Here is a 19577-nt window from a genome sequence, read left to right as displayed (position 1 = left end):
GAAAAATTTCGTGAGGATCGAACGATAATTGCAATCTGTATATAAATAATAACCCTAACCTGTGTTGTAAAGTGAAAAAATATTACAAAACAAATACTTCAATATTATAAGTCAATTTGAAAAAATGCCACAAGGGCATTCTAAATTGACAAAATTTTGTTAAAATCGCTCCAGCCATTCTGAAGATATAAGCATTCTAGCTGACATCCCCTTCCTTTGTATATATACATTGTATATATTTCTCTATATATATCCGATATTTTTACTATCGGCATCTATGTAACGGTCAGAATTGACCTGTTCGTCTATTTGTGATTTCGCCGGCAGTAAAAATATTCGCGGAGTAATGGAAAATTTGACTTTTATTTATCGCAAATGCTATGGTCTACTAAACCACTAAATATTACCCGATGACCATCGAAATTGGAAGGCTTCTGCCCAGTCCAAAATCTAGCCCCATGCTAAATTTCGCTTCGATTGGTCTATAACTGTGACCTGTAGAGCAACTGCAAAATCAGGAAATTTTTCAGTTTTTGGTCCATTTCAACCCCTACATATTATGCGATCATCTCCAAAAGAAATAGGGTTCTATTCTGACCTTAACCCCAGCTACATTGTAAATTTCGTGAAGCTCGGGCCATAATTGCGATCTATAGAGTGATTACGAATTAACATATAATAAATTATAAATACATTGATTGTAATACATTGAATGTAATAAAACTTGAGTACCTTTTTTATATATTTTTTTTTCAATAAAATTTACTTGAATACAAACACGTATAAATTATTCAACTTTTTACAGTTTGGGCAGATATTGTCGATTTTGGGCGGTTTTTAGAAAAAATTTGGGCTGAAATAAAAATTTCAAACGGCAACACTGCTTAAACCATACAAAATCACTTTTTAAAATTAAAGTCGTCGACTATAGCCGACTTTTAGCCGCCGTCATCGTTAATTTCACATCGGCTTTGCTCTCTGATACAAAGTTCAGTAGTGCGACTCTCTGACTGGTTGGAGATAGTTATCGATAACAATTATCTTCCATTGCTTATTTCGATAAATTAAACATATGGAAAAAATCGCAATTGCTCTGGTCCAGTACCTGCTACCCCCTAAATACAATTTTTATACCCACCACCATACTATGGAGGGTATATTAACTTTGTCATTCCGTTTGTAACTCCTCGACATACTCATGTCAGACCCAACAAAATATATATATTCTTGTCAGCGTATAAGTCGATTTAGCGATGTCCGTTTGTCTGTCTGTTGTAATCACGCTATCTTTCGAATGAATTGAGATAGATGGCTACAATTTTGCACACATGTTTATTTTTCCAGTAGGCAGGTTCAGTTCGTGAATGGGCCATGTAGGTTCACGTTTTCATATAGCCTCCATATAATGGTACCTCCCTATATTCGGTATTTTGATGATTTTAGCGACATTATTCACCGGAATTGTTTCAAATTTGGTATTTGAAGTTCGTAATGGATACTACAGTCTATAACAGAAAATTGTCTGTACAGGACCAGTTCTTCGTATAGCCCCCATATAACGGTACCTCCCAGTATTCGGTATTTTGATTTTTGTTTTTCTTGTGTATTTATTATTGTATATATTTTTGTTAATATAATTCAATGTTATAATAATAATCATAATGTTTTATCATTGTTTAATATGTATATATAAGTTAAATAAATTACAAATACTCACTAGTAAAACATGTAAAACGGAGTAGGGTTTTCACTTTTCTGAGAAAGTTTTTCACTACAAAAGGTTCGGGCGGATCTCCGCTCCGTTTTTATTCTAAATATTGCTTGCTTTCTTTGTTGGTTTGTGGTTGTGTTGTTGTGTTTTGTCTAACTTATAAAGGATATTACAAATAACTATTTTTTTTCCAAGTTGTCATTAAATCTAGTGGGTTTTTTAAAAACTCACTCTCAATGAAATGAAAACAATATTTTCGTTTAATTTCCCTAAACAAATTCATTTGGTTTTTCTTTTTCATTACATAACTGAACTTATTCGTAAAGAAAGACTTAACATTGAAAATAAGAAAGAGAAGTGCATAAAACTGATGTCGTGTCCCAAAAATGTTGATTTTCTTGTTTTTTTTGTGTGTGTCTGGTCTAGGTAGAAAATATGATCTCCAAATGGTTTTGCTACTGTCCAAGATGAATGGTCCAAGGAGCTGGAGTATGTTGTCTTTGTCAGGATTGTGGGGGATGTTTAATACTTAATAAATGCTACAAAAGCTTCGGTTGCTTCTTATTGTTGTTCGTTTTTATGGTTGTTTCCGTATTGTTTTAGCATAAATAAAGTGTAGTAATAAGTTTAGAAGGTGGTGATCAACGCTGTTGATTTAAAATCGTTCAACGATTTACGTATGAACAACTTCCACATAATTTGCAGGATACAGACCAACGCGACCGTTCATACGTCCCTTACACCAACCCTGTTCATCTTCATCTTCCAGTTTTTCAAACACATCGCCTGTAAATTTAACGAAGCAATGTATTAAATATACACATGTATGTTCACATATAAATAAATAGTGACTCTGGTTCTGCCCCTACCTTGTTTAAATGTTAATTCGTCACTTTCAGCGCCGTCATAGTCATATAGGGCTTTAACTGGAACTCCGGGTTCGCCATTATCAACCAAAACATTGTCACCCTCATCCCATTCTTCTTCCTCTTCGAAGGGATTGGCATCAGTTGAATTCGATTTGCCATTGCTGTTGCGATCGATCATCGTAGCCAAAAGCAAAAATTTCGTTGTGTAAATGATATGTCGTTAGCTGATATTGATGTTGTAATTAATTTCAATAATACTTACGTTACGCTCGAGTTGCGAGTATGTGTTGTTTTATTTGATGCAGCTGTCGCTGTTGCTGTTGTGGGCGAGGTAGCTGTAGAGGATGAATCTGGTTTGACCGATGATTTAAATGTTTGCGAATTATTCGATTTTTTCAAACTAGATGTGCCCGAATATTCCTAAATGTAAACAAATACCAAATGAGAAACTGCCAATAAGAGAGACAGAGAGAGATTGTGTAAATAACGTTTAAAACATACGTGTAGATCTTCATTAACCGGCCTTTGGTTAATCAAGGTAATTGGGGCTGCTGGCAAAGCTTCTTTTGATTTACTACCCTTTGCTATATCCCGGAATTCTTCGGTGTATTCCTAAGAGAAAATACATTTTGTATTAAAGGTCTGTTATTTAACGATGTCGCTAAGAAAACCTACCACAAAGGCAGGCCAGTTCATTGCCATGTTAACACCGTGATTATTCGACCACCATTTCAAATCTTTTTGATGATCGGCGTTGTTGATGGTGTGGTAAAACTCTTCATATATTTGCGGTAAGCTATGCAAAATAAAAACCCCGTATTGTTTATAATATTTACCTCTTGACGAAGATATGACTTACCTTGGTACCTTGGTTAGATCTAAAACTGCGTGCAAATTGAATAATACCTCTTTAAAGAACTCCAGCCGAGTCTTTTCCATTGCTTGGCACTTTTCAAAAACTGACGTCATATCTTCTATATACACGGAATTGTATTTGGTTATCTCAGCTATAGCCTGTTCATATTTCTCTCGGCACTTCTGAACCTGGTCTTTAGTCTTTTGAACGCGATCATGCATTTTTTTCACCTACGAGATAAATTCACAATTTGTTTTTATTTTGATTACTAACTTAATGGTAACAAAGTGGTAAAAGAAAATTAGATCAAGTTGCACCCTTTGATATAGGCCCCATTAATATATACCCTGCTATATAACTATACAAAGATTTGCATCATATTTAAAAATTTACTTGATTTTTGTCTAGAATTTTTTCAAATACATTGATTGGAAACCTTTTCGTCTTACCCTTGATGGTACAAACATTTCAAATTAACAAGCAGACTTTTTTTCAAAACATTGAGGAAACTACTCTGGAGGTAAGCATAAACATTTTTGAATAACCAAAACAATAAAAGCTCAAATTGAACTTGGAAAAACTATCCGTGTCTTTGCGTATCCCTCAAATACGAAGGCTGTATGAAGAATTGCGAGACATTGGACTCAATCGTTTACAAAGATCAACGCTTTTATGGCGTCTGATTCATTTTCACAATATTTATAAAATAAAGTTTAATTCCGGGACGCAGTCAAACATAGAAGCATAGATCTACGCTTAGACAACTTTTGCAACATATTTTTGCTTTACATTCTGATGGGCTGTTATTGTCCCATATTTCAATCTGACCCTTATCTACCGTTATGTTAGGGTCCATATGCTTACGCATAGTCTCACTAATATTCTTGATATTTTCTTCTTATCTATTGGTCGACCTTCACTCCAAGTCGTAAGATGTGACAGATAAACTTTCCACAATGCTATAATATCATTCTCAAGATAAGAAAACTTGCGTGAGACTATTAGTTTAATGGCCCTTACATACCTGATCTGGCGACAGCGAGCTATCCGCGGTGGCATTACGCTCTTGGTTTGTGGCACTTTTTTCTGTTTTGCAAGCAGCATGATATTCCGATTTTGCCTTTTCAACTTTGGCCAATAATTTTGCCCACGTTTTCTGGGCCTTTTTGAATAGGTCTTCCATGTCTTTGCGTTCCTTGATCTGCATCAACGTATGATGGTAGTTATCTTTTTGCCATGCCTTGATCTGGCTACTAACGTCACTGCACAAATTCTCCTTGATCTTCATGTGAACATCTGATATACGTTCCGATTCTGTTAAAACGCCTTTCCAGGCAGCCTCTGTTGTGCCATATTCAGGCCCTGTAATTGTAAAAACACACACATACACAGTGATACACATACAAATCCAAATCATAAGCAACATAATACATTGCTTTGTCAACGTCGTCCATATTATGTCGTCTTGATGTCTTTTCTAAATAGAACAATAGAAAGCCTTAATTCCTCAACGACAAAAGCTACGGTGTCATTTGCTATTGGGGACTAGCATGAGTTGGAATCAGTTGAGTGGCCCGCCTTCATTTCTAATATTCTTTTGGGGTGTCATTGATTTTCGAAACCTTTTCCGTGTAAATACCATCAATGTACATGTAAAGCAAACTACAGCAAAGACAACAAATAAAGCAGATGAAAACAAAAGGAGAAGCCCCCTCCGCCCATTCTGTGCCTGCTACTCTGGTAAGACACACACAATAAGGCTTTCGTTAATGTTGTCATTTACGAGTAGTACACATAATGCCCTACTACCCGGTCAAATAATGCCTGTCACCACATGTGCAACTGTTGATTCCACTGCTTACTGATCAATTGAGATTGTTTAAAGGCGGCATGGGGGTTCGTCTTCCAGATTCGAGGTAGTGTCCAATCTTTTGGGGGGTAGTAGTAAAGTTAAGTCAGAGAGAAAACTTATTCAAGACTACTAATATTTTGTTGTTGCTGTTTGTTTTACAATCATTGTAGTGCGAATTTGTCTGTGTGTTCACTATTGCTACTACGGTTGCTATTTTCATCTTTCAGTACTTATTACTGGCTTGTTATTATGCATTCATTGCGGCCGTTTTTTTTTTTTGCATGTTTGTCTTTCGTTTTGTCGTCTTCCAAGCAAGTGTCTGTTGACTATTTTCAGTATTTAGTATGACGTAACATTAATGATGCCTCGCTTTGAATATCGACAAAAGTGTACAAATAGTTATGAGCTGCAATCACAAATTTATTAATAAACACTAAATGATAACATCCATATGTGTACGTAAATGTACGTTTGTACGTAAAGGTAATAGGTACCATATCGAATTGTGTATTTTCATTAACACATTCCACAGAATGGGTGGACGAATTTTTTGAGAGGCTAACAGGCTATTTCAGATATCTATGTTACTCAACATTTTCCATCAATTGTCTTTCTTTGGTAAAAACCTGCAAGAGACCAGGTCAATGTACTGCTTGTGCAGGAAGTAGGTAAATAGTGTGCGATGAAGAATCCAATAAATATTGTCATTTCATCTGATGACCCTTATAAAAGCAAGAGTTAGCTTTGTTTAGGTTTACACTCCCAATTTTAAATATAACAATAGTAAATTAACAACAAATTTAATTTGCTGAGCTAAAAGGAACATAATCGTTCATATATGATATACCGAAGATATAAAAAAAAATATTTCATTCACAATTTTTATTATTGTGCAGACAGGTAGACGAAAGAAACGTGTCCCAAAATATGTGCCAAATACTTCAATCAATTTAGAAAATTCGTAACAATAAAAAAATGGGGCTAAATACTAAGAATGTTATTAATCTGTCGAAAGTGGTATAAGAGCGAGGGGGAAAAATATATTTTAGTCAATGGCCAATTTGTTCGTGATGTTGTAGTTGTTGTTGTTGGTGCTGTTAAACTTCTTCGTCTTCTAGTTAAGGCAAGTCAAGGCAAGACAAGAAGAAGAAACTGATAACTTTGGGTGATGGTGACGAAAGTTGCTGCTAACCGAACAAAAACAAAGTACAACAACGTGTTTGTGAAGAACATTCATACTTCCCAAATTCAATAAGAAATTTTGATTTCACTCATACGCCAGCAAGCCAGCAAGCCAGCCAGCCAACTCGCTGCTATAGCAATAATGACTTATCATGGTATGTGGTTAGTAAATTTTAAAATAGTAAATGATGTTGGTCGCAAAAAAAAACCGAATACGTTAATTTAAACAGAAGTCTTTAAGATTGTCCACAAATAGAACGATAAATGCGTGTAATAGGGAGTGTGTGTCTGTTTGTTTGTTCTGTCAATACTGTTTATGAGTTTACCTTTCTCAATTAGTTCAGCCCATTTTTTTGACCAAGCACGCAAACTTTTGGCATATGATTTTTCTATATCAGCTCTTTCTTGTATGAGCTGTTGTAAGTCATTGCAGAGTCTATAATTAAACGAAATTTAGAAAAGAAAAGATAACAAGAACCGATCAATATGTGTGAAGTTGAAAGTGACACCAAAATAAAACAATGCGATATGTATACTCACTTGTAACCATCCTCTATGCGTTTGGTGGTACGTTTGTAGTTGCCAGGCTCCCAAAACGATTCACTGCCAGCTTCTAATAATTGATCATCGCTGTGGTGCGACATTTTCTAAAAGTAAAAATAAAAAAAGGAAAAACAATAATGAGTGAATAATGAATGATTCAATCGTTGATCAGTCTATTTCAATTTAATTGCACGGAAGAATTTTAGGGCATGGTTCAGTTTTGTAATTTTATGTATTTTAAACAACGCGTTTCTTCACCAACCCAACCAAACGACAAATACTAGATTTAGATTGTAAACTAGACAGAAATATACATATTTCCATTTCATAATTGATAGAAATTAAAAAAGTATTTTGAGATGAGCATCAAAAATGTTATTGCCTTGTCATCAATTGGCGAAATAGGTATTATTAACCATTCCGTTGAATGAATTTCTGCAAGGAATGAAACCTGCAAGAATATTATGCCAACAATAATAATTTAAAATTTTTAATTGCAAAATTAATAAATTCCATCCGCTTCCTATTAAAAAGTTTGAATATTAATTTGGATATTGTCTCGATTTTAACAAGTGACAAAATCAGACTATCTTCTGAGGTTCCTACTTTAAAATAATCGTATGAAGGGTTAATGTTCTCCTGGAATTGACTATTTCCATAACATAGTTCTTGTTTAGATTGTGATCCGTGTAAAATGGGTTTTTATGAGGAACTACTGATAATTCTTTATAATCAATTATGTTCCCCTCATTACCCGTAATCGTTTTTTGATTCTACGGGAAAAGTCAGCTTCCAGGGGAGTGAAGTAGGACAACAAACTCCCAGGTTCCTATTCATGGGCACAGGGGATATTATCCTTTTTGCAATATTAAAGTATTTCCTCAAGCGTAAGCTACAATAGTTTTAAATATTATAACATTCAATTCACAATTCAGTCTATTTGTTAATTTAGACAATTACCTATCCACCTAATAATAAGCAAATAATGTGTCCTACGTTCCCATAAATCCAGCCCAGATAATTGCAAATCAAACCACATACAATAAGACTGACTTGGAATTATTTCCTAATTTAGCCCCATAACCAGTAACAAGTCAAGGTAATCGTTAAATTGCGTATAAATCAAATAAGTTAAAACTCTCTCAATATGCTCTCCGTTTCGGGACATATCTCAACATTGCCTCTTAAAATAATCTCCAATTGAAAAATATATAGGTAGAATTGTTAATGGTTGTTATCAGAGAGAGGTCCCACTCTAAGGAATTTAATTAATTTTACAATGACAAATGCCCCATCAGCGTTAGCGTTAGCGTCAGCGTTTAGACGGAACAGCTACAACAACTCTATTTCTTCGGTTGTGTTTGTTGTCGACGTTACTAATCGTCAACGCCAGCTGGCTGGCCTATCTCGCAGATACGATATCTTTATATCTTCTATTTAAACAAAGTAAGAATACCTAATATCTGCGAAATGAGAAATGGCGAGCGATTGGTGGCGCTAACAATTTCAAGAGTTAGAATTTAAATAATCTCTGGCCTGCCTGCCCCACCCGCGTACGCCCATTAGCCGTCCTTCCGTTCGAAATGGAATGTAGACTTACATAATTTAGTGCTGGAGTAGAGTGTTGTGTTATGGTTTTGGGTAATGAAGACGGTGTTTGAATTTAAATCAAGCCGTGCTTGGAGTAGCCCCGTAGAGTGTATCGTTGACAAAGTGACGAAAATTAAAATAACAATCGAAGAGATGATGGCCAGCGACCAGCAACAAAAACAACCAAAATTAGTTTTTAGCTAAAAGAAATCAAATAGTTTTGGCTGAAGTTGTAACAAGTTTAGTTTTTTTTTTTACTTTACAACAAACAAGTTTAGTTAGTTTTTCCACACAATGAGAAATAGCGACGTCGGCGGTGATAGCGACCGACAACAACTACAACAATATCACATCACAGATCGATTATGCGTTTCACTGACCAGCAACCGCACAGCGCCGAATAAAATCAATTGATTTGTTTCTGTTTTTGTTGAATTTTTCACGTTTAGTTAATATACAAATTGTTTTCCTATTTTTCTTTCCTTACGTTTTATCTACACTTATGCTTGTTTTGCTTTCTTTCCGACGTAGCAGTATTGAAAAATGACTATGGGTTGGTCGTGCTAAACGTTGTCCAAAATATCGAAATGTAAAAAAAACTCACAAAAATTCCACCGACCGTCGTTGTCAACGTCAAGCAAAAAACAATAAAACACGACTACCGACTAAAACAAAACACACAAAATTTGTTCTATGAAAAAGGCAGCGAGAAAAGTGAAAATCACTCACGGCACTCCAACACACACAAGCACACGTAGCTTAACACAATTGCCAAAAACCGAAGCGAGAAAATCAAAATAACTCATTCATTATTATTAAAATGTCAAGAAATTGTCGTAACTTGTTGAATTGGTTAAAATCGGATGCGATTCATTAATTAATTAATGAATTGGTGACGAACAAACCTTCCTTCTTCAGCAAAAAATCACTAAAATCGCAATTATATTCCCTCTCTGGCCGAAGAACATTCACTGGAAAGTGAGTACCGTGAATGTCATGGAATGCTCAAAGCACCGATGACATATGACATCGATTTATAGAATTTGTTATCGATTTTTAAGCCGGCTAGGAAAATTAAAGCTTTGAATTGCCAAAAATTCATGTTTTAACATATGAGCATGGTAGAACTAAGACCGTAAAGTCATGTAATCATGTTTAAATTTTACATTTAAATTAATACATTTGACATCTCATAGTCAAAATCTATATTCATAAATTCATTGTGTACACACAAAATCAGAGATGGGAACTGTTTTTTATACATTGAAATTTAACAAGGTAAATTACAGAAAATGCAGAGCTGGGAATTCTAATTTGAAATGAGATTGCCTTTATTTCATTGTACCATGCATATGTGTATTATAAAATAAATGTCATGAAATATTAAATACCAAACTAGGTCTCATCTAAAAATAATTTAATTTTAAGACACTTTTGTGATATATATTTTATGAACATTTCATGGGTCAATGATATCAAGGTAGGGCTATGATACCATATGATTTTAATTTGTTTATTTTCTTGGTTTAATATGTCATCTTTATTTGTTTATGTATGTGTTTTCATTTCAATAACAAAAAAATTGTTCAGAAAAAAAATCTAATTCGGGTGTTTTCAAAATGTTCATTTCAAAGCATGCATCGACAAAATCTAGAGTTTTTGTAGCGAAATAATCCTTTAGAGATATATAGTACATGATTTTGAAAAGAAGTGTTGACCTTTCATTCAGTTATCGCGGTTTTCAATTATTTATTCAAAATAAATGCAACAAGTTGTCGATGCGCTGTGTCGATGCGTCTACCTATATTCTTCTACCATGGTTTTATGTATGTATTCTCACTTTTACTCTTCAAATAAATCATCTAATAGTAGGTTAAAGGTGAGACTACATAAACAGCTTGATGTCTTCGCATGGCATATTTTGTGGCATATTATAAAGAGATGCCAGAGCCGCACTCAAACTCTGCCGTCGTTTTCCTTTATAATTTTACATTAATATGCTTAGCCATGATGCCAAGCTTCATTGTTGCAAATATTAAATAGCAGTAGCAATGAAAGGTTAAAGGTGAGAATACATAAAATGTTTTTTTGACTGGCTTAAGTCATCGGCTGGCTTCTTCGGAAAAGAACAAAAGAGCGTAGGGTTAAAATCGAACTAAGTCGACCTAAAACTCCTTTGTTCCTCTACGAAGAAGCCAGCCGATGACCTAAGCGAGTTTTAAAAAAAACGTTTTATTTAATCTCACCTGAAGGCTAATTTTAGTAGTTATCATTTCATGATAACAATTTTGATATTGAACAAATTCCCATTTCATTTGGGAAATTCACCAAAACGTTGTCTTTACCAAAATTGTCGCGTTACCATCGTTCTATGTATAGCGCCACCTACATTCCATATTGTCTAACATATCGCATGTATCGTAGACAAGACCCTTATATTTTTTGGGCTATCATTCCAAAGTGAATTGCTTTATATTATCAAACGAGAAACTCTAAATGTGTCGTACAATAAGAATGACATTTCATGAAATTGTTACAAATTGATTAAAATCGGATGTGAATTATTAATTAATTCAAGAACTAATGACGAACAAACGTCCTACTTAAGTATAAAATATAACAGAAATGTAATTGCAATTTCAAAACAAGGCTATAAAATAAAACCAAAGGCAGAGTGAAAGATATGAAACATGTTGTGAACAAAATTAATTGAAATGACACATTTAATTGATGTTAAGGTTCAACAGATGGCGTTGGAATTAAAAAAAAATGTAATGTCAGTGCTTACTCATTCGATTATTTTAAGAATTATGTAAATTAATTCTAGCGTTTTCCCCTCAAATTTAATACATTTTCCAAGTGGTACAGGATATTTTCATTGATTTGTATAAATCGTATGTACTGTCTAAATTTTTTAGTTCCAACTTCTATTGATCATTTCAAATTTTTAATTTTTACGAAAGCTATAAATCAACCCCCTTTCTTTTGTCCCCCAAGCAGAGGCAAATGGCAACCAATTACGATTTAGAGTAATAATTGTAAGATCATTTGGCACACCCTATTTTAAATTGTTAACGCACGCCAGTCATAATTTTTTGAGTCCAGAAATTGCCTTCATTTCCCTCCCCGATGAGGCCGATTCAATGCAAGAATAGATATGGTGGGTTTGTTTTGAAAATAAAAAAAAATAAAATAGAAATGAATTGAATTTATTTAGTTTTAAATAAAAATAAGGTCAGGAGAACTATTCTGGATATTATTGATAGAGAGGGATGTGTTTGTGTATCTGCAAGCCAACGTGAAATAGAGGGTTGATGATAAAATCCTCTTTTATGCAGGGGATAATGCAATAATTCTTCATTTTCGACACTCGCAACCTTAACAGAGGAAAAATATATAAAGGAGATTAAAACTATATAAAAAGCCAATTAAAGACAAATTGAGGATTGAAATCTTTACTTCGAGTTAACAATGGGCTAATTAAAAATTGTCTATGACTTTGTAAATAAATGCCCGCATATTGAAATGTTGCTATTGGTGAATGATTTCGATTTTCGTGGGATATCTGACGATTTTTGAAACCATTATATTTAAATTAATTAATAAACAAAAAAGATTAAAAAATCTATTAAGTCCTTTAAATAGGCTTGGGAAACGTGGTAAATAAAACGCCTTATATTATATTCTATGTGTTTGCTAAGTTAAATGAGAACACAAGAGGACTCTTTCTGAAACCGCTTAAAGGAAGGATACATAAAACGCTTTTTTGTCTGTCTTAAGTCATCGGCTGGCTTCTTCGGAAAAGAACAAAGAAGTGTGGGGCCAAAATCGAACTAAGTGAATCTAAAAACACAACACAAAAATTCTCTTGTTCAACTAGTGTCGAATTAATACTGATGCCGAAGTTGATGAGCTTGATCACATTCGAAGGAAATACGTATTTATTCAAATCTCAGCATTTCCGTTACGATTAGCCCACTTATATTTTCATTCGTTTGCCTAATAAAATCACCTAACATTTGCTTTTTATCCTCCTAAAAATCTCAAGTGGTTTCTGTTTTTTTTTGTTTCCGAATTTTGTCCAAAATCATCCTCTACATTTAAACTTGTTCGCCAGCTGTTTTAATTCGCTTATTTTGTTTTCTTTTTTTTTTGATTTGATATCCTTTGATTTTGTTTTTGCCCAATATTACAATTGCAATTAAAGTGGTTGAAATTAGGACAACCCCTCCCTCCAGGGATATCGCAGAGCCACCACAGAAACGGTGGTTGTAGCCCAATACCCATTGTTATGATAGATTAATCATTCGGTAAACAATGTGACCTTGTTATAAAAACTCGGTTTCCTTTCGCCGGCAACAAAAATAATAAAAAAAACAATACCCCATCCTTTTTCTCAATTAGTTTCAGTTGCGTATTTACCCAAAACAAATTTAACCGATACCCCGAATGCAATTGTCTGTCACTTGGAGCGTGCAGAGATGATGCAGGAGACCAGGTTGCTACAACGCAAACCCTTTTTAATGTCGGTGGTAACAAATTTTCTATTTTTCCAACTCCATTATCAGATTTGGTGTCTTTGTGTGTCGGGAATAGTGAACGAATTTTCGGGACGCGGTGTGTATGTGTGTGTGTTTGTGCATAAATTTTTGTTTAACTAATTTGGTGGAAATATTCTCTATGTTTCATACGCGCAATACACAACCTACCCTTTGTTTTCTTTTCATGGCGTTTCATTCTTTATCCTCGGCGAAGTGGGTTAATTTATGCAAAGTTGCGGTTGTCAAAAACAAAAACCAAAAAACGGGGATTGATGACTGGAACATTTCTAAGAATCTGGTGTTTTTTCCGACAGATTTTTTGGTCTGCTCATAGTTCTATTCAGCCATTACTAGCCAACGTAATATGCAAATGCCTTTCAAAGTCATGCCTAACGGCCAGATACAGGCTATTATTACAAGACTCATCCCGTTCGCCTGGGAAAATTGTCATATGTCAAGTGGCAACTTTAATTTCCAATGCAAGGCGAAAAAAATATGTAAATTTAATTTATCGATTTAAACTTGCGTAAGTTTATTGCGAACCATATTAAAATTGCGTAAAGTACAGTCAAAGTCGGTCTTTTGTATTTGTGATTCCATTGAGTTTAAAAAAAATCCTGTGAAACGGAAGCATTATAAGTAGAAACTCATAGAAATTAATGGGAACGATGAAAACCTAGTCTTCACTGCTCTATGATGATCAAATACAGGGCGAGATAAAAAAACTGCAATAAAGTCAAACGTCATACTTTTTACATTTTTTTTTCAATTTTTATTGAAGGAAAAAAAATGTCGGAAATAGCATCAAATTTTAGAATAAGTTTAGATTCGTTCGAATTGGTCACCTTTGGCACGAATTATGGCCTTCAAACGGCCAATGAAAACGTCACACGCTGCCCGAATGTTGCTCTGCTGTTGTTCCCGGCGAGGCGCTTGTTTGAGGTGATCGATACTTCGGTATTTTTAGTGCCAACCTTGCTTTCCAAAAGGAATTAGCGAGGAACCTCATTTTGTAACCATTCATGGGTGGCGCGTGCTGACTGCGATGGTGCTGAGTCCTGTAGGATGTACCAAGGTCTGAAGCCAAAATGTGTGCGTGTCCAAGGCTTTAATACACCCTCCAGAACATTTTCGCTATAATATTCGGCATTTATTCTGATGCCACGGCCGCACCATCACCATGGCCGGCGCTTGAGTTCTGGTGGCCATCCGAAGGTGCACATTTTCAGCTGACCTCTTTGGCAAGTAAACACGCAGTTTGTTTACAAACTGCTGGACAACGGATCTTTTCTCATCGAAGAAAACCAAAAACCAAATTCGGAAGTTCACCACTTTCGGCCAAGCAAAGCAAATGTTTAGCTCTTTTGAGTCTATTTTCTTTCTGTTGCGTTGTTGTTCTTTCTGTTACCTCGAGCTCATTTTTCAATATTTGCCGAATGGAATATTGCGATATGTTCAGCTCACGAGCAATTTTACGGCCACTGCGACGCGGGTTTCAATAACTTTTTGCAATACTTGTACCATAGACAAATAAAGGTATAGACCAAAAAGTTTATAAATTTACCCCTTCTACTAAAGTCACTCAGGGCTAGTAAAGTCACTCGACTTCGAAAACAATTTATTCAATTTTTCTGCTATTTAAGTTCTTTATTTTTATATTTCACGACATAGTTGGGTAATGTAAATACAAAAAAAGTCACTGTTTCATTTTCAATTGATAAATCATAAAAATATTCAATATTTTGTATTTTGAGAGAATTAAGAGAATAAGACTATTCTCTCTCACAGCATGAACGACATTTATTGAAGCACTTTTTTCGAAGATAACTGATGAGAAAGAGAAAGAGAGAAAAAAAATTTTCTGAGCACAGGCTACTGAGTATCACACCTAATGTATGAGTATCGACATAAATAACGATAACCGAAAGTGATCAAACAACATAAATCGAGGAACCATTGTCCCAATACCTAATAATTTTATTGATTGACAAACGAGGCTCAGAAATAATTGACGGATCCACCCCATAGAAATGCTGTTGCCATTTTATAAGGGGTTTCTACTTTTGTACAGAACAAATTGGCCAATATTGTTTTAGTTTTTTTTTGTAGTTGTTTTCATTTATTGAAGGGTTGTTCTGCGTTTAAAGGAAATAAAAGGAAAATGGCTAGGCGGTTTTCACAACTGTAAGTGAAAGCTAATATTATTGTTAAACACATTTTCCAATTCCAGCTAAATTTTCACTTTCATGTCTCTTCTGCCTCTTCTTATTTCATTTAAATTTTTCATAACAGGTGCTTGTCATCGCCAACTGAGGGATGGGATTAAAATTTAGTGGAGAAACTCTCTCGTTTTTTAATTGGAAAGAATGCAAACGAAAATCGCGGCAGATGTTTAACATGTGCTCTAGGCCGGTACTTTAACATGTTTTTTTTTTGTTTTGTGGAGGAGTCCCAATGCAGTAGTTGAGGTTGGAGTAATCAATACCAAAGTGTTGTTGGACCCTCGGAAATATCATGGAAATTAAGAGCCTTATAATGAGTTGACAATTATTTGAATATTTTGTTTGGTTTTTGTGTACCCCCTATTCTATTTTTAAGGAGAAGAATTTCCTAGAATTGTTAATCTCACGTAACCTCAATCATGCTGTAGGTTTTTTCTTTCTTTCCTCATCCTAAAACAACAAATGCCGTGCCGATTACTTTCTTGATATGAAAAGGTTAAAAATGTAAAAAACTAACCCCCCATAACTAAATCAATTGACGTGTTGATTGGTGATCGTTATCTGTTACCAATAGAGAGAAACAACAACAATAACTCCAATGAAAAAAGGATCTCTATTTTCGAAATGTCTTCAAAATATCCACCTATACGAGATGGTAACATTCTTTGTGGGATATTGTTTTTCTAGTTCTTTTTTTTAAGAATTAAGGGTCACAGAATAAAAAACGAGAGGGAATCCAAGGAATGTAGCATCAGATCGGCTGACATGCGTACATACATGAATTGACAAGTTTTTGACATGGCCATGCAATTAAAGTTACCTTTTGTCGGCACGAAATGAGATCTTCAAAGTCAGCTGATGAAATCTTCTCTCAAATTGATCAATGAAAACGATCTAGAATTGTCCAACAACAAAACTCCAGCACCGGCAGCAGCCGAAGAGGAAGAATAAAAGGATTATGTGTATTAAAGTAGCAAATAGGTATTTGTTTAATTTAGAGGAGATAAAAGAAAAAAAAAATAGAAAAGAAAGTGGAAAATGGAAAACTGAGACAGATGACATAGCACACAGTTGTCGAATCGTTTAAATGTGTGTTGTTTACAACGTTTGATAAATATCAGAAGAGTAAAATTAATTACATTTCAAGGATTAGTTGGCTGGTATTGATTTAGGCCATGAAAGTCCTATTGTTAACAGAATCGACATATGGAACACAAAACTGATCAGGCAATAAGACATACACACATAAATATAAATACATATTCCATATTGAAGTTCACTTTTTATTTTATCCAAACATATAATTCGCATATTTTGGCCATAGTTTTTGAAAATAACACAAAATTAGCGGCCACATTTTTTTCTGGCTTTTTAGGCATCTCTATGTAGCAGGACCGTTTTTTTTTTGTGTTTACAGCAGGATCAGCCTAGGATCTAGCAACAATATTGTGGCAGCCAGTTGCGCTGCTCGCTTACCTCATAGATTGCTCATTGCTTATTCTTGGTGCATTGGAGAGCAATGAGTGCGACTTATGCACGTCCAGATACAAGATTAGTCCATTTATGGCAATTACGCTTTTACAACCAGCCTAAACCTTGAGCCACATTTTTTGTGGCCATTGGATGTGTGTGTGAGTGTGTCTGTTTGTATTTTATGTAGTTACTTGTAATAAACCAAGAACAACAACAACAACTGAAAAAGGAAAAACACATAAAACCAAAACGTTCATGAAGAGTTCAAGAAGCATTAGCTATCAAATGCTAAAATCTATGGCGCGTATTTAAAGGCTGTTAAACGCGTTCTCTACGTTTTTTCGGTTGTGCGCTTTTCTTTGGGCATCTTGCCGCTCCGACGCGACTCGTTGTGCAGTTCATGTTTTTCGGGCAGCGTGTCTTTTGCTGGCTTTTGTTCTCATTCTTTAATCAAAGTTGCATGTGCAGCATTTTCAACTTTGAACGGCTGTGGCAATGGCAACGTCCCCATCCCCGTCCCCGGCTGCTGTTGCAGTTGTTTTCTTTAATGTTTTCTAATAAAAAAACGCTCGAAAAAAACTATAGCAACGCTGCTGAAAAGCCTTTCAACGCATTAAAAAGATGATTTAAATCTTGAACGCGTGTTGAAATTCTAATGCTTTCCTAGGCATTTTTTCGTTTATTCTCTCGGAAAAAAACAACAACTGAAATATTTGATAAAAATCGTAGTACGTGGTTTTCCGGTTTTCTGCACTATTCGATTGCATTGTCTCGCCTAATTTTTACAGCAGCCAATGACTAGTCTCTTCCATTCCATTGAAATATGCTAAGCATTTGTTTAATTCAATCATTCGGTTGTGAGTCATAAAGAAATTGAACAGAACCATTTACAGAAGAAATCTATTTTAAATTTGTTTTGTTTAAGGGATTTGTTTATAATGATTTTGGATTCTCCATTTTGAATCGTTTTTGCAACCTTTTCTCGAAAATCGTTACCCTACCTCATGGTAAAATTAAGAGCATTTTTCGTATTTTATCTTGTCAAATTTTCCATCTCTGATTTGTGTATTTACAGGGTGAGATGAAAAACTGCAACAAAGTCAAACGCCATAATTTTTATTTATTTTTTTAACTTTTATTGAATGAAAGCATAAAATGTCGGAAATAGCATCAAATTTTAGAATTAGTTTAGATTTGTTCGAATTGGTCACCTTTGGCACGAATTTTGGCCTTCGAACGGCCAATGAAACCTTCACACGCTGCCTGAATGATGCTCTGCAGTTCACCAGCTTCGGCCTAGCGAAGCAACTCTTTAGCTCTTTTGAGTCTATTTTCTTTCTGTTGCGGTCCAAGTTCTTGCACTTTTTGGAATTTCAATGGCTCATTTTTCATTATTTGCCAAATGAAATATTGCGATATGTTCAGTTCACGAGCCAATTTTCGGTCACTGCGACGCGGGTTTCGATCAAGTCGTTTCCTTACTTTTCGAACCATTTCTGCTGATGTTGCTGTTTTTTTTTCGTCCACTTTCTTGACGTCGGTCTACGCTACCAGTATCACGGTAACGAGCGATGGTATGAGACACAAAAGATTTATTCACATTTAAATGCTGGAGTGCTCCAACGATGGCCACTTGTGGTTTTCCAGCCAAATATAAAGAAATCACACTATCACGGTTGAATTCCATCACGAATAACTTCTTATCTGGGAAATTCTCAGAAAAATGCTTTTGTACACTTGTAAACAACGCTAGTACAAATTGGGACTTACAACCCACGACAAATAGAGGTTTAGAACAATAAGTTGTCTCATATCCTCGAAAAAAGTGCATATAGCATTTTCAGATTAAATGAAACCTTTTGCAATTCAAATGAAACTTTTTGCAGCGGAAATGAAACCTTTTGCAGTGGAATTGAAACCTTTTGCAGTGGAAATGAAACCTTTTGCAGTGGAAATGAAACCTTTTGCAGCGGAAATGAAACCGTTTGCAACCGAAATGAAACCATTTGCAACCGAAATGAAACTTTTTGCAAATCAAATGAAACTTTTAAATTTATAGAAGGAAAAATAACAAAACATTTTTATTTTTAGTAGTTTTTAAATTAAATCAATTAATTATAACTAATATGTTGACAAAGAGGATTTTTTATTGATTATAAATATCTACATTTATTTATATTATTTCTTACATTTTCAATTATTGTAATAACAAATGGTTCTTTATTGATTTGATATAAAATGCTTCCATATTATTAAATTCCAAATGCTTAACGCTAAAAAGAGAAATTTAAACAAATTTTGGCCATACCATACCTATGCCAGGACTGAAACGTGATATTAAGCTTTACCACAATTTTTTATGGTTATAGTATACTATTAATCTTACCTAATAAAGGATTCCCGCTTCGCAGCTTTATTGATTATGGAGATAGAGCAGTCGAGATTTCAATAGACAGATAAGTGGAAATCATTAAATCAACTATGATCATGATTGCATATACTGTATGGGATCTACGACGAATATTTAGAGGCGTTACAAACCGAATGACAAATTTAATATATTCTCCTTTCCATGGAGGAGATTATAAAAGATACCTAATTCGGGTCCTTAAAAAAAATACCTTGAAAAACTTTTTTCAATCTTTCTGCATCTACACTTGTGTTTTATGGAAGCTTTAAGAAAAAATTTTATAAAAACATAAATATTAATAATCAATAAAAATTTCTCTTTAACTATA

General features: G+C 34.5%; 1 protein-coding gene across 6 annotated transcripts; it reads right to left on the bottom strand.

Moving 5' to 3' along the window:
* Positions 1–2104: 2104 nt before the first annotated feature.
* LOC101891568 (protein kinase C and casein kinase substrate in neurons protein 1) lies at positions 2105–9600 on the bottom strand. Of its 6 annotated transcripts, none has more exons than XM_059120233.1 (11): positions 9509–9582; positions 8614–8803; positions 7011–7117; positions 6797–6906; positions 4461–4798; positions 3440–3666; positions 3256–3376; positions 3082–3192; positions 2843–3000; positions 2581–2741; positions 2105–2497 (listed from the first exon to the last, which is right to left on the bottom strand). In XM_059120233.1, the coding sequence occupies exons 3-11, from the start codon at positions 7112–7114 to the stop codon at positions 2385–2387; spliced, it is 1443 nt and encodes a 480-aa protein (XP_058976216.1). In that variant the 5' UTR covers positions 7115–7117; positions 8614–8803; positions 9509–9582; the 3' UTR covers positions 2105–2384. The 6 variants fall into 6 exon arrangements, with proteins under 6 accessions (XP_058976216.1, XP_005177184.1, XP_005177188.1 ...); XM_005177127.4 differs by lacking the exon at positions 9509–9582 and adding an exon at positions 9091–9238; XM_005177131.4 differs by lacking the exon at positions 8614–8803 and having other exon boundaries at positions 9509–9600.
* Positions 9601–19577: the final 9977 nt, after the last annotated feature.

This window comes from Musca domestica, unplaced genomic scaffold (genome assembly GCF_030504385.1).
Source record: "Musca domestica strain aabys unplaced genomic scaffold, Musca_domestica.polishedcontigs.V.1.1 162, whole genome shotgun sequence".
In the NCBI taxonomy this organism is placed as follows: domain Eukaryota; kingdom Metazoa; phylum Arthropoda; class Insecta; order Diptera; family Muscidae; genus Musca; species Musca domestica.
Note: the sequence above shows the minus strand (reverse complement) of the source record. Positions and strands in the feature narration are given on the sequence as shown.